Source organism: Ranitomeya imitator, chromosome 5, assembly GCF_032444005.1.
Source record: "Ranitomeya imitator isolate aRanImi1 chromosome 5, aRanImi1.pri, whole genome shotgun sequence".
NCBI lineage: Eukaryota > Metazoa > Chordata > Amphibia > Anura > Dendrobatidae > Ranitomeya > Ranitomeya imitator.
Genome location: NC_091286.1, coordinates 452,381,763 through 452,399,611, shown reverse-complemented (window position 1 = coordinate 452,399,611; position 17,849 = coordinate 452,381,763). Strand labels below are relative to the sequence as shown.

The 17,849-nt window shown below is 44.6% G+C and overlaps 1 protein-coding gene across 3 annotated transcripts in view; it reads left to right on the top strand.

Annotated features, from left to right (window-relative positions):
* The window catches only part of ATP11B (ATPase phospholipid transporting 11B (putative)), a 208,364-nt gene that overhangs the window by 97,787 nt on the left and 92,728 nt on the right, over positions 1-17,849 (top strand). For all 3 annotated transcript variants that reach the window (XM_069727247.1, XM_069727248.1, XM_069727246.1), the window contains exons 10-12: positions 8,628-8,709; positions 12,534-12,684; positions 17,382-17,579. In XM_069727247.1, the coding sequence (XP_069583348.1) occupies positions 8,628-8,709; positions 12,534-12,684; positions 17,382-17,579 (431 nt within the window). The remainder of the gene's footprint in view (positions 1-8,627; positions 8,710-12,533; positions 12,685-17,381; positions 17,580-17,849) is intronic.

Below are 17,849 nucleotides of genomic sequence, written 5' to 3'. Positions count from 1 at the left end.
GCCATTCAATTCGGATAAGCGATTCACTGGACAGAAGCCTCTACATGGGATGCCATGCCTGGCCTGTTTTTTAAGGGCGACAGGTCCTTTAAAGGGCACCGATCTCCCCACACCATCAACAGACGAGCACACGGAGTGTCGTCTCCATGTTTCCTCTTCTGCATCCAGGCCTAACGCCAGACAACCTGTCCTGTCCATCTGGAGACCTGAACTCTGTGGACATATAGAGGCACCCTTTTTGGCGTACGAGCTCCCCCCTCTGCATCACCACTATTTAGTGGATGATGCAAGAAGGCGGACAATTCCTCTCCACTTCCCTGTTAAGAGGTTGATGGACGAGGGTTCCTAATTTTTATTTCTGCACCGTGAAAAGAGGAGATGGCAAGAGACTATGACCTGCTGGATGCAGCCGCACATTCTGCCATGGGGCAGATTAACCGGGTAGAATCTCCTGTGGTATAACTACCAGTATCCCTACCTGATGGGTCATCAATTAAAAATACCACGGACTGTCAGATAGCAAATCTGGTTCGTTCCGTCTTGCGGCTTCGGGTCCAGTGCTCTATCCTCACTAGCGGCCGCATGGATTGCTGGAGCAATGGTCTCCTGGCTGGAGACCTTAACTACCTTGATTCACACCAGCAACAACTGGCCAATCAAATCCTTTGAGCGGGAGACTGACAAAGGATTGTATAAGGATTGTCCAGCACAGTCTAGATCTAAGGGATCTTGGTTCCAATCAGGGGAACGAAAAGTAAGATCGACCCTGGACCTCAAACTTCTAACAACCTTTGACATGGTCCTACTTCTTTGGATGGAGTTCCTCTGCTCAGCCATTACTTCAACAGAAAAAGGTGCAGTTTCCGGCATCCATCGACATTCGGGTTGCTTGCCCTCTGCAAAAATTCCTTCGCCTTTCCATTCGTCAACAGCATTTTCAAGTCACAACCTTGTCCTTCGGCCTTGCTTCCGCACCCAGAGTGTTCGCTCGGGTCATGGCGGATGTCATGTTTCTCTTGCACTCTAGAGGCGTGCTCGTCCTGCCCTGTTTGGTCTGTCTAGCCACCCTTCCAGGACTACGCTGAGTCGTCTATATCTCTTGCGATACCTTCTCTCCTGGGCTGGCAGTTACACTTAGACAAGTTCTCCTCATTTCCAGCCCAGCAGATATCCTTTTTGAGGATGATCCTGCACACTTCTAGAAGGATGGTAATTCTTCCTCGAGACAAGGTCATGGCCCTTCAACAGGGAGCTCGCGCAAGGAGAGTTCTGAGGACTTGATTACTCACCCCCTCATTTCATTCGATTTGCTAAGAGAGTTCTGAGGAAAAATGGTGACGACAATGGAAGCGGTTTCCTTCGCTCCACGCGTTTTCAGCAAGCCAAACAGACTTTCAGACAGTAGTCTCTGAGCTCCTTCTTCATCCAGGGCCTTTCTCCCGGTTCAATGGTTATTAGTAGCTACCAATGCCAGTCTTCTTCTCCCCATCATTGTTCTGGAGATCCGAACGGTAGTCTTACAGCAGGTCCATTGCCTTCTGGCGGGTCACCCTATCCGAATTCAATTGGAAAATGCCACGGCGGTGCCTTACGTCAGTCATCTAGCAGGTACCCACGGTCAGGCGCCATGACCGAGGTACCTCACTTTCTCTGATGGGCCGAAGTCTATAATTCGGTGATCTCGGCAGTATATATCCCAGAAGTAGAACTCTGAACGGCAAAAAATTCAGCCATCAGGGTTCCGCCTCAAGTCAGTGGGAACTTCACCCCGAAGTCTTCCCATCAGATCTGTCCTTACTGGAGCTCTCCAGTTGTAGGTGGGATGACATCCAGACTGAAGGCCAATGTACTCGAGTTCGTGGTTCGGCCTCGAGATCCAAGAGCCATCGCTCTCCATTCTCTGGTTCTGCCGTGGTACCAGTTTCCATAACTCCCCTTCCACTGCTTCCGAAAGCCTTTCGGAAGCAGAAAGGGGCCCCAGTGATCCTCAGAGATCCGCACTGACCACGTCCGTTTTTTGTTTGCGGAGCTAGTATCTTCTCGCCTTATCGCAGCCCAATGCAAGTAGGGACTTTCCCACAGGTAGTTTTCACACGTAGTTCTTCCCTATTGCATACCGTTAGATCATTGGGACCTTATTATTCCTAGGAGCCTTACAGTAGGCTCCTTTTTCATCCGGGCAGACTTTACTATCAGGGAAAGTCGTCCCGTTCTCCTCTGCGATATTCTCACTCTGACGAGTGTTCGGAGCTAGCTTCTCTGCTCTTTCAGACTTTTTTCCCTTATTACCTTCGAGGCAAGGTTGTCCTCAGGCCATCTCCATCCCTTGTTACCAAGGTGGTACTGTATTACCACTGTTATGAGGGCATAGTTCTTCCCTCATCTCTTTTGGCTCCAGTCCACAAAATGGAATAAGATCCTCCATATTGTGGACGAAGTGAGTGCTCTGAGTAGGTACGTCTTGAGGACTGCATCCTTCTGAAGGTTGGACGTTTTATTTGGGCTTCCTCACGGTAGAGGAAGGCTTCCTGACATTTTCAGGAAGGGTTTAGCCGTTTCATCGACCATGATAACATGGTGAATTCTTTTCACCATCCAGGAGTCCTTCCGTGCTAGATGTCAGCCTATCTCCCTGTCTATCAAGGGTTCTAGGCACCAGGCGTCAGCAAGGCACGCCTGCAAGCTTGCGGATTCGTCCAGTCCGCATGCATTCTTGAAGCACTATAATTCCCACACTTCCACAGATGTGAGTCTGGGCGGGCGGACTCTGCAGGCCGCGGTGGCGCACTTGTAAGTAGCGGTTACACAGGGCCTGATCTATTGTTGTCCCCACCCAGGGACTGCTTTGGGACGTCCCACGGTCTGTGTCCCCCAGTGAGGCGAAGGAGAAATAGGGATTTTTGTGTACTCACCGTAAAATCCTTTTCTCCGAGCCATTCATTGGGGGACACAGCTCCCACCCTGTTATTAGCTTATGCTTGTTTTTTAGAATATGACATGCTATACGCTCATATATTGTTATTGATCTCCTACTGCTTTTGAACCGAACTGGTTAGCTGAGAGCCAGCAGGAGGGTGTATACTGCAGGGGAGGAGCTAACTTTTTTTGTATCACTTAGTGTCAGCCTCCTATTGGCAGCAGCATACACGGTCTGTGTCCCCCAATGAATGGCTCGGAGAAATGGACTTTACGGTGAGTACACAAAAATCCCTATTTTATTGAGCAAGGCCGAGCACATCTAGTTGGCAGGTGATTGCATACTTCTAGACTCTCACTAGCAATACCTGAGAATCCTGACAGTGTGCGGTGGATGCGCTATGCAGTAGTGTTCAAAATAATAGCCATCCGATATGACTAACCAGATTAATGACTGTTTTTGGTATAAATTACGGTATTATATCAAGTGAAACAATTGGTGCAGTATATTCTAAGAAACAGACTCCGCATTCATGATCTGCAGGTTTTTACATCTGTGTATTAGAATAATTAATTGAAAGGGGGGTGTTCAAAATAATAGCAGTGTGGAGATCAATTAGTGAGGTCAATCATTCTGTGAAGAAACAGCTGTGAATTAGGTGGCTCTTTTTTAAGGGAGAAGCCAGGACATGTTGTACATGTCTTTCTCCTTGAAACCCTGAGAAATATGGTTCGTTCGTGACATTGTTCAGAAGAACAGCGTACTTTGATTAAAAAGTTGATTGGAAAGAGTAAAACTTATAAAGAAATGGAGACAATGATAGGCGGTTCAGCTAAAATGGAAAACCAAACTAGAGACGTGGAAGAAAACAGAAGACTACCATTCGAATGGATGGAAGAATGGCCAGAATGGCAAAGACTCAGCCAATGATCAAAGACAGTCTCTCGTTACCTGTGAGTATTGTGACTAAAGACACCTGTGTGACACTAATATCTTAGCAAGAAGTCCCTGCAAAGTCCCACTGTTAATAAAGACATGAACTGGAGCAGATACAATTTGCCAAATCACACATCAACTGGCCTAAAGAGAAATGGAGAAACATTTTGTGAAGTGATGAAAGTAAAATTGTTCTTTTTTGGGTCTAAGAGCCGCAGTACACTCTGAAAAAAGTGAAGCATGGTGGTGCAAGCATCATGATATGGGCATGTCTCTTACTATGGTGTCGGACCTATCGCATACCAGGGATCATGGACCAGTTTGCATGCATATTTTAAAATACTTGAAGAGGTCACGTTCCGATACGCTGAAGAGGATATGCCTTTGAAATGTGCGTTCAACAAGACAATGACCCTAAACGCACCAGCAGACGAGCAAAATCTTGGTTCCAGTCCAACAAAATTGAGGTTATGGAGTGGCCAGCCCAATCCCCGGCTCTTAATCTGATAGAACACTTGTGTTGTGACATTAAAAATGCCATTTTTGAGGTAAAGCCAACAAATGCCAAAAAATTGTGGGATGTAGTCCAAGCATCCTGGGCTGGAATAACAGGTGACAGGTACCAGAAGTTGGTTGAATCTATGCAACGTACAGCAGAGTGGGCTCTTCATTCTTTCTTTCAATGTACTGCCGTATTTTTCAGACTATAAGACGCACTGGAGTATAAGACGCACCCAGGTTTTAGAGGTGGAAAATGGTGAAAAAAATATTTGAAGCAAAAAAAAAAAAAATGTGAAAATTAATACCATACTATATGTGGTGTTATTATACATAATAGTATGTTATTATGTTGGAAGCTACGGATAGAAGATGGTGCTGCAGGACCACTGTGGTGTCTGTAAAGTGCTATGTGAAGACGCTGGAGGGTGAGTATAAGAATGGGGGCACAGGGCTTATATTTAAAGCACCACTCCAGAACTGAAAAATAACACTGGAGTGCTGCTTTAAGATCCCATAGGGAGAACTATAACTCCCAGCATGTCCTGCAGATCCTATGGCATGCTGGGAGTTATAGTTCACCACAGGAGTGGCAGAGTACTTTATTGTGTGTTGTAAAGATGAACCATTTAATTGTGGCAGCCAGCCAGCCACACTGTGGTGAGGTGAAAAGCTGGAGCATCCCATGACTGCACACACAGAGCCCTCCCTGCCTCTCCACAGCACAGGTGATAAGAGGAAGCCAGCAGATTCTAGTTTAGTGTCTGAAGGACCTGTGATGACATCAGAAGAGGGAGGGCTCTGTGCTGTCATGTGATGCTCCAGCCTGCCCACTTCATGACATCACACAGGTCCTTATGCCTCAGCATCCAGCACAGCCAGGCAGGTATGCGGTGATCTTGTCCCCTCTGGCCCCTGCTGCTTCCCCCTCCTCCACCGGACACACAGATCTCTCCAGCTGCTGCAGGAATCCAGCGCTGGGGAAACCATGTGTGTTTCAGTGAAGGACTATTCATGTGCTGCTCTTGGCTCACTGCTCAGCTGATAGGTGGGCGGGGAAGCAGCTAATGAATATTCACTGCACTTTAATCATCGGGACCATGTGGTTTCCCCAGTGCTGGATTCCAGTCAGCTGGGACATTTTTCTGCCTCCTGCAAGTGGGATCACAGTGCCATCCCACTAGCCGCTGCCCCCTCCCCACGTTACATCCCTACCATAAGACGCACCCACACTTTCCTCCCAAATTTGGTCCGAAAAATACGGGTTAGTGATTCACAGGAATGCTAAATCCACAAAAATATACATATTGTGAGTTTCTAAAGACAAATGCAGACACTGCTATTTTTTAGAACCGCCCAATGTTCATTTTTTATTTTCTGTAAAGTAGTTAAAAATTACATACATTTCTCTTCATGTTTTAAATCAGAAGCAGTGTGCAATGTTCCCAATGCTGCAAATAACAACTAGTATACAGATTCTGTGAGTAACTCATGTTTTTGAACACACTGCTATTATTTTGAACACTACTGTAAGAATTCAGAAGTCTGCAGTCACTACAATTGTTCGTCAGAAGACCTGACAACCTATTTATGAAAGGAACTAGTGATCCGAAAGTAAAGAGCTTGCAATGACATGACGCAAGGGACTTTTAATAAATATATTGAGGTTTGATGGAAGAGGAGCAAACACAATTTCTTAATGTATAAACCATTTTGTACCACATACAGAATCGACTTCATATGAAAATATAATATGGGGTTGTCTGACGTCTTATAAAATGTTTCGAGTGGCAGAGAAAGACTTTTGCTAAAATTTATAAAAAGATACAGACCTAGAGTTAGAAGAAGCTTTGGGCAGGATGTATGTAGACCTACTGAGAGTTCATCATCACAAGATGACTCCACTGAATTCTGCAAGCTGCCGAAGGAGAAAGTCACACAATGTAAAATTACTTTATTACCCAAAGTGCTTCATAGCGCTTGACATTATTTTAGAATACTAATATATTGCAGTGTTTTGTACAATTGCATGTTCAATTACCCTGTGGGGATTGAAAAGTATTAAAACAAACAACTTTTAGCTCTTGGAATGAGCAGCATGAACAACAATGTCCAAAAGCAAAAATCAACTATTAGGAAGGGGTTAATCTGAAAATGTTATCTGTACAGTAAGAATCCCTCTTGCTATTTTGTATCCTTGCCTCTGAAGTATCCTGTGTGTCTTCCTCACTCGCTCCTTGATGATTGCTTATTCATGTGTGCTCGAGCTCAGCAGTAGACCTATACTTGATGACTCTATCACACTGAGGGTCATTGAGTTGTGTATACGCCCATGACATACTTAGAAATGCCAATCTCTTGCTACAGCCAGTGGCACCAAGAGAATGTAAATGCCTTCTGAATGGCGAACGCAGTAAACAGGGAGCTCCTCTGGTGGTGTTAGCGCCTGACCATTTCTCATTATGTCAATTTGGTATTTCTAATCCACAAGAGTAGAAAATAAAAAAAAAAAAATATATATATATACTAGATTGTGGCCCGATTCTAACGCATCGGGTATTCTAGAATATGCATGTCCCTGTAATATATGGACAATGATGATTCCAGAATTCGCGGCAGACTGTGCCCGTCGCTGATTGGTCGAGGCAACCTTTATGATATCATCGTCGCCATGGCAACCATTATGACATCATCGTCGCTGTACCCGTTGCTGATTGGTCGAGGCCTGGCGGCCTCGACCAATCAGACGCGGGATTTCTACGTCGATGCTGTGCCGGTCTCTGATTGGTCGAGGCCTGGCGGCCTCGACCAATCAGAGAGCCGGGATTTCCAGGACAGACAGACAGACAGACAGACAGACAGACAGACAGACAGACAGACAGACGGAAAAACCCTTAGACAATTATATAGATACTAGATTGTGGCCCGATTCTAACGCATCGGGTATTCTAGAATATGCATGTCCCCGTAGTATATGGACAATGATGATTCCAGAATTCGCGGCAGACTGTGCCCGTCGCTGATTGGTCGAGGCAACCTTTAGGACATCATCGTCGCCATGGCAACCATTATGTCATCTACGTCGATACTGTGCCCGTCGCTGAATCAGAAACGTGAGATGTCTACGTCCTTTATGACATCATCGTCGCTGTGCCCGTTGCTGATTGGTCGAGGCCTGGCGGCCTCGACCAATCAGACGCGGGATTTCTGCATCCTTTATGACATCATCGTCACTGTGCCCGTTGCTGATTGGTCGAGGCCTGGCGGCCTCGACCAATCAGAGACGCGGGATTTCTACGTCGATGCTGTGCCGGTCTCTGATTGGTCGAGGCCTGGCGGCCTCGACCAATCAGAGAGCCGGGATTTCCAGGACAGACAGACAGACAGACAGACAGACAGACGCAAAAACCCTTAGACAATTATATATATAGACTAGATTGTGGCCCGATTGCGGCAGACTGTGCCCGTCGCTGATTGGTCGAGGCAACTTTATGACATCATCATCGCCATGGCAACCATTATGACATCTGCGTCGATACTGTGCCCGTTGCTGAATCAGACGCGGGATGTCTACGTCCTTTATGACATCATCGTCGCTGTGCCCGTCGCTGATTGGTCGAGGCCTGGCGGCCTCGACCAATCAGAGACGCGGGATTTCCAGGACAGACAGACAGACAGACAGACGGAAAAACCCTTAGACAATTATATATATATATAGACTAGATGGAGGCCCGATTCTAACGCATCGGGTATTCTAGAATATGCATGTCCCCGTAGTATATGGACAATGATGATTCCAGAATTTGCGGCACACTGTGCCCGTCGCTGATTGGTCGAGGCAACCTTTATGACATCATCGTCGCCATGGCAACCATTATGACATCTACGTCGATACTGTGCTTGTCGCTGAATCAGAAACGTGAGATGTCTACGTCCTTTATGACATCATCGTCGCTGTGCCCGTTGCTGATTGGTCGAGGCCTGGCGGCCTCGACCAATCAGAGACGTGGGATTTCTACGTCGATGCTGTGCCGGTCTCTGATTGGTCGAGGCCTAGCGGCCTCGACCAATCAGAGAGGCGGGATTTCCAGGACAGACAGACGGAAAAACCCTTAGGCAATTAGATATATATAAATATATATTTTACTTTACTTTAATAATATTTTTCCAATTAACCACTTGGTAGTTAACATTTATGAAATGTTAAGCTGATAGCCCTGAAACAGTTACTTCTCTTTTCTATATGATTACATTTAATTCTGCTTTTATTTGATAGGAGTTGCTGTGTATACTGGGATGGAGGCAAAAATGGCTCTGAATTACAAGAGTAAATCACAGAAGCGATCTGCAGTGGAAAAGTATGACATTTTATTTTTCAGTAAACCAGAGCAAGCCCAGTGCTATAGCGTTAGGGTACCGTCACACTATACGATTTACCTACGATCACGACCAGCGATATGACCTGGCCGTGATCGTAGGTAAATCGTAGTGTGGTCGCTGGGGAGCTGTCACACAGACAGCTCTCCAGCGACCAACGATGCCGAGGTCCCTGGGTAACCAGGGTAAACATCGGGTAACTAAGCGCAGGACCGCGCTTAGTTACCCGATGTTTACCCTGGTTACAAGCATTAAACTAAAAAAAAAAAAACAGCACATTCTGGTGTCCGTCAGGTCCCTTGCAGTCTGCTTCCCGCACTCAGTGACTGCCGGCCGTAAAGTGAAAGTGAAAGCACAGCCGCTGTGCTCTGCTTTCACTTTACGGCCGGCAGTCACAGTGCGGGAAGCAGACGGCAAGGGACCTGACGGACACCAGAATGTAAGTATGTGCTGTTTGTTTTTTTTTAGTTTAACGCTTGTAACCAGGGTAAACATCGGGTAACTAAGCGCGGTCCTGCGCTTAGTTACCCGATGTTTACCCTGGTTACAAGCGAACGCATCGCTGGATCGCATCGCTAGATCGCTAGATCGGTGTCACACACACCGATCTAGCGATGACAGCGGGAGATCCAGCGATGAAAGAAAGTTCTAAACGATCTGCTACGACGTACGATTCTAAGCAGGATCCCTGATCGCTGCTGCGTGTCAGACACAGCGATATCGTAACGATATCGCTGGAACGTCACGAATCGTACCGTCGTAGCGATCGAAATGTTATAGTGTGACGGTACCCTTACTATAATCACTGTATATAAAGCGCCTTGGTACAGGAAGCCTGTCGCATTGAATGAACTGTGGTGTCTTATCTACATGCAGCATGTAGAGTCAGACAGTGAAGATGTCTATCAGTGCATAGGACTGTCCAGTAAATTCAGCATGGGATTGAATGAATACAATACAAGTTATATTAAATCACCATTCCATCATTTTTATTGCAGTGTTAAAGAGGTGCTACTAATCTAAGTTCCCTAGACCCTAGCGCTTCCTGGCGCCACTCTAGTTTCCCCCTGCCATATTTTGACTGCAGCTTCTGACTGACCAGTAGCCACAAGGTCTTGGTTCTTAGTGCCTCATTAAGGATTCGTTCTGACTTGGATGAGTTGTGACTTTCGGATCACTCCAGCGGGTCACAAACTGCTAGAGAATGACCGTAGCGGTGCGGGTAACAAAAAACTGCTAGTATGTATGAGATCCGGGCAGTAAACTTACATTAGTGACACAACTCCAGCGTTGTAGAAAAAAAAAACACAGGTGTGTTGCTTTAAAACATTTGCAGCAAAATGATGAAACTGTACAGCCCATTTTTCTTTGTACCATTCTATCCAGTAATTAGACCATGATGTATAAGGCTAAGTTCACACAGGGCGTTTTTGCTGCGTTTTTTTTTTCTGCAGCAAAACCTGATCATCTTGGTAGGAAAGAAGCTGCGCCAAAAAATGCAGGTTAGGTGCGTTTTTTGCGGCGTTTTTGGTGTGGTTTTTTTATGCTTTTTTTTTCTCTTTGTGCATGCCAATAAAGTTGAGTGCACCCAAAAAAAACAACTTCCTGTAGATAGATAGAATGGACAGATAGATTGATAGAATGAATAGCTTGATAGAATGATAGATTGATAGAATAGATAGAATGAATAGATTGATAGAATGATAAGAAAGATAGATTGATAGAATAAATAGAATAGATACATTACCTGCGGTATCCTCTTCCCCGGCATTTACCCATGGTGCGGAGTTTACCTCCCGTCAGGCTGTGAGGGAGCGCAGGCTCGGTGACGTCCCCGCTAGTTACTGAGCCTGCACCCGCTCCGTCTCATTCATTCCCCAGTAGCTTACAGCCGGTGGTGGTCACATTAGCAGAGCTCCCAGTTGTAAGTTTTATCTCCCCCAGATACTGCGTGGGACACTCATTATATCGGACTACGACGGATCAGGGAGTATATTTTTGCTTTTTTATTTTATTTTTATTACAGAAGATCGATGGCTTCGCTTTGGAATGGCAGAACAATAAAAAGATGTTCAAAACTGTGTGTTGTTTTATTTCATTAATAGACTTTTTTCTCTGCATGTGTGTTTATTTAACCCTTTAACCGCTATAGGATTAGTAATAGATAGGTGTCTTATTGACACCTCTCCATTACTAAGTTGGCTTAATGTCACCTTACAATAGCAAGGTGATATTAACCCCTCATTACCCTGCTTGCCACCGCTACAAGGAAAGTGGGAAGAGTCCGGCAAAGCACCAGAATAGCTGCAAGCTGCTATTTTTAGGCTGGCGGGGCCTATATCAATGGCCCCTTACCAGCCTGAGAATACCAGCCCCCAGCTGTGAGCTTTAGCAAGGCTGGTTGTCAAAAATGGAGGGGATCCCCACAATGTTTTTTTTTTTTTTTAATTATTTATTTAAATAATTTAAAAAGCATGAGGACCCCTCTATTCTTGATAACTAGCCTTGCTGAGGCTGACAGCTCGGGGTTGCAGCCCCCAGCTGTGAGTTTTGTCTGGCTGGTAATCAAAAATAGGGAACCCAAGCAGTTTTGTTTATTTATAGCGCAGGATCGGCAGATGAAAACTCCCATCCGCCGCTCCTGCTCTCACTGTAATTAGCGGTAGCAGGTGTCGAATGATGGGAGCAGTAGTCCCATCAGCAGATACCAGTGATCGGAGGTAAAGTTTACACCTCCGATCACAGCTGAGTGCTCCCGCTGTCTGACAGCGTGGGAGCCGCAGCTCTCTGACTGGCGGGGATGATTTCCCAGCCGATCAGAAGCGGTGTTTGCCACGCTGTCATGCATATGACAGCTTGTCAATCACTGTATTGTCGGACCCCCATTCAAGTGAATGGGGTTCGGGTCTGCTCTGCTGGATCACAGGCTGTATGGACGCATCATGCAGCCTGCCATCTAGATGTAGCAGTGTGACGTCACTTCCGGCTCCCCTTGACTTTTCTGCAGCAAATACGCTGCAAGAAAAGTCAACCTGTGTATTTGCAACGTTTTTTCACCATCCATTCAAGTTTTTTCACCATCCATTCAAGTCAATGGGTGGAAAAACGCTGAAAGAAGTGACGTGCCCTATGTAAAATAAAAAAAACAAACCACTGCAAAGCACAAAATACTGATCACACAAAAACCCAATGTGTGTGCATGAGATTTCTGAAATCTCATAGGCTTTGCTGGTACTGTAAAAAGCAGCTGAAAATTAGCATAAAAAGCAGCAAAAATGCCCTGTGTCAACTTGCCCTAAGGGTATTTCCATCTTTATATGGATATTATAGGTAAAAAAAAGCACTTTCACAAAAATTTGTGCTAGTAAATACAACAGTCTGACAATACCCTTTTGTAAAAATGGGAATGACCTAAGTTTTTATTACCCTATTGTTAACATTTTGCACTTTCTTAGTAGCTGTCAGTCTCAATGTTTCAACAGCAAACAAGGAACTTGGCATTGTAGTAAATTAAAGTAGAAGGCGCTTGCTTTTCACTGGAGCCCTCATTCTGCGGGGATCCGTTATATCACAGCACTTTTGCTGTCTCTCTTTATGTGCATCTCAGGAAGGTCTTCTAGATGACTGAAATCTCATGCATGTTCTGTGAGGCAATTTTGGTGAAATGGTGATAATTTATTTTTTCATCTACTACGAGTGCCAAGTTGCTTGTTTGCTGCATAAGTGGTGGGACCCTACTAGAGCTAGAAGATAGGTGATATTCTGATTTATAATCAATATTTCATCAGTCCATTTATTTGCATAGGTCCATGAACACCTTCTTGCTTGTCTACCTGATGATTCTCCTATTTGAAGCTATTCTCAGTACAATCTTAAAATATGCATGGCAAGCAGAGGAAAAATGGGATGAACCATCGTACAACCAAAAAACAGAACATGACCGAAATAGCAGCAAGGTAAAAAATAAAAGTTTTAAAAATGCTTGAGTGATATGTTGTTATGCGTTTATAGGACAGTTGACGTTTATATTGTCTCTATCTGTGGGATTAATAAGGGATTAACCTAGTTGGCATTTGGAGAACCTAATTCTTTCTGCATGCCAATTAGAAAGCAAAAGAATTTAAGTGGAGCTCCACCTGCTGCTGTTAACCTTTAAATCCCGCATGTAACATGTGCTGGCAGGGAGATGCATCATTCCATGCTCCCATCTTTGCACCAGTGACATGATCGCAGAGCGTTGGTGGCTTGCCAAGATAGTTGAGGGTCTGCTGAAGTCCCCAGTGCTAGTTATTACGATCCTCATGTGAAATCCGGTGTTCATAGGAGATTGTGATTTTCTCTGATGCAAGGCTATGTATAGTACAAGCGATCTCCGCTTCAAGTCCACTAAACCATCCGCCCCCGCTCCCCCCCCCCCACAAAAGTTCAAATCACCCCCCTTTTGACCCATTTAAAAATATAACGATTGAAAAAGAAATAAAAAATATACATATTTGGAATCGCTGTGTTCGTAAAAGTCCGATCTAGCAAAATATAAAATAAATTATTCCAATCTGTAAACAGCGTAACAAGAAAATAAAATCAAAACTTCAGTATTACGGGTTTTTGGCTGCTGGAACATTGCAATCAGAATCAAAACATCTTATCTAACCTCAAAATGGTATTGGTAAAAATGAGTGCTCAGGGTGCAAAAGTTTAACCACCACACAGTCCCATATCTCGAAAAATTAAAAGGTTATGGGTATTGGAATTTGGTGCCACAAGCACAATTTAAAAAAAAACAAAACGCAAATTGTCTCTTCAGAGAGGAAGAGGACTAGAACTCTAGTGCCACCTATTGGAAGTAGCGATCCTAACAGTCAATGTCGACTCTGTAACGAGCCTTGTCACATGACTTGGGACAAAAGCCAAACCAGAATCTCAATTTGCAGACACTGCGTTTCGGGGTACTGCCCCTCGTCAGTGCAAAGTGGAGATCTGGCTTGGCTGAGTGAGAAGCGTCTGACCGGGATCCAAGAAGTATTGTTTCTCCTTGCGGAGAGTGACATGTTAAGCATGTCGAGATGAGGAGACTTAAAGCCGCAATGCTCCTCTGGGAAATATGCAAATTGTCTCTTCAGAGAGGACGAGGACTAGAATTCTAGTGCCACCTATTGGAAGTAGCGATCCTATCAGTCAATGTCGACTCTTGGATCCCGGTCTGACGCCTCTCACTCAGCCAAGCCAGATCTCAACTTTGCACTGACGAGGGGCAGTACCCCGAAACGCAGTGTCTGCAAATTGAGATTCTGGTTTGGCTTTTATCCTAAAGGTACCTTCACACTGAACGATATCGCTAGCGATCTGTGACGTTGCAGCGTCCTGGCTAGCGATATTGTTCAGTTTGACAGGCAGCAGCGCAGGATCCTGCTGTGCCATCGTTGGTCGGCGCAGAAAGTCCAGAACTTTATTTAGTCGCTGGACCTCCCGCAGAAATCGCTGAATCGGCGTGTGTGACGCCGATTCAGCGATGTCTTCACTGGTAACCAGGGTAAACATCGGGTTACTAAGCGCAGGGCCACGCTTAGTAACCCGATGTTTACCCTGGTTACCAGTGTAAATGTAAAAAAAAAAACAAACTACATACTTACATTCCGGCGTCTGTCCTCTCCGGCGCTCTGCTTCTCTGCATTGTGTAAGCGCAGCGGCCGGAAAGCAAAACTGTGACGTCACCGCTGTGCTCTGCTTTCCGGCCGGCGCTTAGTGTAGAGAAGCAGAGCGCCGGAGAGGACAGACGCCGGAATGTAAGTATGTAGTGTTTGTTTTTTTTACGTTTACGCTGGTAACCAGGGTAAACATTGGGTTACTAAGCGCGGCTCTGCGCTTAGTAACCCGATGTTTACCCTGGTTACCAGGGGACTTCGGCATCGTTGGTCGCTGGAGAGCTGTCTGTGTGACAGCTCTCCAGCGACCACACAGCGACGCTGCAGCGTCGCTTAATGTGACGGTACCTTAAGTCATGTGACAAGGCTCGTTAAAGAGTTGACATTGACTGTTAGGATTGCTACTTCCAATAGGTGGCACTAGAGTTCTAGTCCTCTTCCTCTCTGAAGAGACAATTTGCATATTTCCCAGAGGAGCATTGCGACTCTAAGTCTCCTCATCTCGACATGCTTAACATGTCACTTTCTGCAAGGAAAAATGATACTTCTTGGATTTTTGAAAAAACGAAATTGGTAAAATGGACATGACATAAGGATATTGCAGCAACGCATTTCGAACACTAGCCGTGTTCTTTGTCAGAGCTACGTTTTAAAATGACCATTCAGCAATTTATACAAAACAGGTTAAAAAACACACACCCACAAATATACCACAAACATTTTTTTTGTTTCTAATTTCCAAACTTTTTTTTTTAGCATTTAAATTTAAAAAACAAAAAAACAAAAAAAACCCTACATCTTTTGGTATCTGCATAATCGTACTGACCTGGACAATCTTATTGCCCCATCAGTTTTAACATGTAATGAGCATGGTAAAGAAAAAAAAGAAAATTGTGTAATTGACCTTTTTTTCCCAATTTCAGTGCTATTGGAATTTTTTCCCCACTTTCCAGTGCATTACATAATAAATTGAATTATGTCAAAAGTTCAACTTGTTCCCCCAAGCTCTCATAAGGCTATGCTGACAGAAAAATTAAAAAGCTATGGCTCCTGGATGAAGGGAAGGAAAAAATAGAAAATTGCAAGGTCCGTTATTGGGTTAGAGGGAATCTGTCACGGAGATCGGTCCCCTGAAACAGCGAATATGACCATGCAAGTCTTTAAAAGCTAAATGAATTGACTCTTCTAAATCTTCTGTTGTGTCCCAATAAGTCATTGTTTTAATTACGAATCCTGAAATCTTTTGGGGGAAAGCTTATCGCCCACGTCTAATTCATGGTTTATTGGGGGATGATCCAGACAGGCGGCTGCAATTTAGTGAGATTATTCTTAACGAAATTAAAGAAAATCCAGTAATTTTAGATAACATTATGTGGAGTGATTATCTGGCCATATTAACAGACATAATTGTATTTACTGGTATAATGAGAACATTCATTTAACATTAGAGCAACAACTAAATGAGCCCTGTGTCAATGTTTGGGCTGGTATTTCAAGTTTTGGTGTTTTTGGACCTTTTTTTTTTTTGGATGGAACAGTCACAGGAGATAAGTATCTCGAAATTCTAATGAATCAAGTTGTTCCCCAGTTAAGGCCCCGTCACACTTAGCGACGCTAAAGCGATCCCGACAACGATACTACCTGTCAGGGATCGTTACTACGTCGCTATGTGGTCGCTTTTGAGATGTCAAACAGTGAGATCTTCCCAACGACGCAGCAGCGATGCGGCGACCTGTACAACGATGTCGTTGGTCGTTGTGACCCTGTCACATGGCAGCTATTATGACGATTCAGACCTCGATGAGGGACGTCCTGTGTGACGTTGTAGTCACACAGGCGTGCATTTGCGTTGCCTTTTCCGCGCCCATTCAGTTCCGATTGGTGGTCGCTACTGCGTTCTGATTGGTGGCAGCCTTGCCTTATGAGGCGACACAATAGCCCTTCCGTCCTTTGTTCCTGACCGCGTGGTGGTTTGCAGATCGTTGTAGAGTTCTCCGGCCTGCGACTCCTCTTCGATTTATCTATTCTTCAACGGTTCTTCTGACACCTAGGATGGAAGCGCTACTATGTCGCCTTCTGTTGAAGGTATGACCGCCAATCAGAACGCAGTAGCGACCACCAATCGGAGCGGAGTGTTGTGGAAAAGGCAATGCAAATGCACGCCTATGTGTCGGTGTCTGAGTCGTCAACGAGGTCGTTGGTAAGGTGTCAAACACAGTGATGTGTGCTACCCAGCGGGACCTCAACGATCAAAAAAAGGTCCAGGCCATTCCGACACGACCAGCGATCTCACAGCAGGGGCCTGGTCGCTGCTACGTGTCACACATAGCGAGATCGCTACTGAGGTCGCTGTTGCGTCACAAAACTTGTGACTCAGCAGCGATCTCGCTAGCGACCTCGCTTAGTGTGAAGGTACCTTTACAGCAACAGCCTAATTCAAATGACCTTTATTTCCAACAAGATAGGGCCCCTCCACATTATTCACGAGTAGTCCGTGAGTATATTGATGAAACATTTCCTAATAAATGAATTGGCCGAAGAGGCCCACTTGATTGACCGGCACGTTCACCAGACTTGACCCGATGGATTTTTTCTTTTGGGGAGTACTCGAGCACAAAGTTTATAGTTGAGAACCAAAGAGTGTCAATGATTTGAAAATTACATAAGAGATGCATTTCAAGAAATTAATACCCAAAGAGACTTGTGCAAAAATGTTTGTCGAAGCGTAAGAGGCAGACTTCAGAGCTGTGCACATTGTGATGGAAAACAGTCGAGCGCCTGCGTTGGTAAAATTTAAGGGCTTTTGTATTATTGTTCAGAGTAAAATTTAATTGTCAGTTATGCTTGTGTTAGTAAATATAACTTTATATATAAATCAAAATAAATGTTATTATTTTCTGTCCACCTACTTTTGGTCCACCCTGTATATGAATCATCTTTTAATAATGAATTATTTTCCTGATTGGCTATTAAATGCTTCACTAACATACATATTTTTTTTTTTTTTATAGATTCTTAAATTCATTTCAGATTTTTTGGCATTTCTAGTACTGTATAATTTTATCATCCCTATATCCCTGTATGTGACGGTGGAGATGCAGAAATTCCTTGGGTCATTTTTTATTGGTTGGGACCTTGACCTGTATCACGAAGAAAGCAATCAAAGGGCCCAGGTTAATACATCTGACCTGAACGAAGAGCTTGGACAGGTAATGTTTTGCGGCTATGAAATTGCGTGTACATCCACTTTTATTTCCTTTTGTTTTTTAGTTTTTTTTCTTCTGAATCCTCTGTTTCAGGCTTGTATTTTTCTCACTTTTTTATTTTTAATCTGTGAAGCCATACTCTATGAATAAACTGACTCTTCTGTGAAGTAGATGATGATATCTCAAGCTCGCCACCCTCTAACCTCAAAGTGCTGTCAGAGGATTAATCTGTCATGGCACTGCTCCCATTAGGTGAATGAGATCTCCTGATGC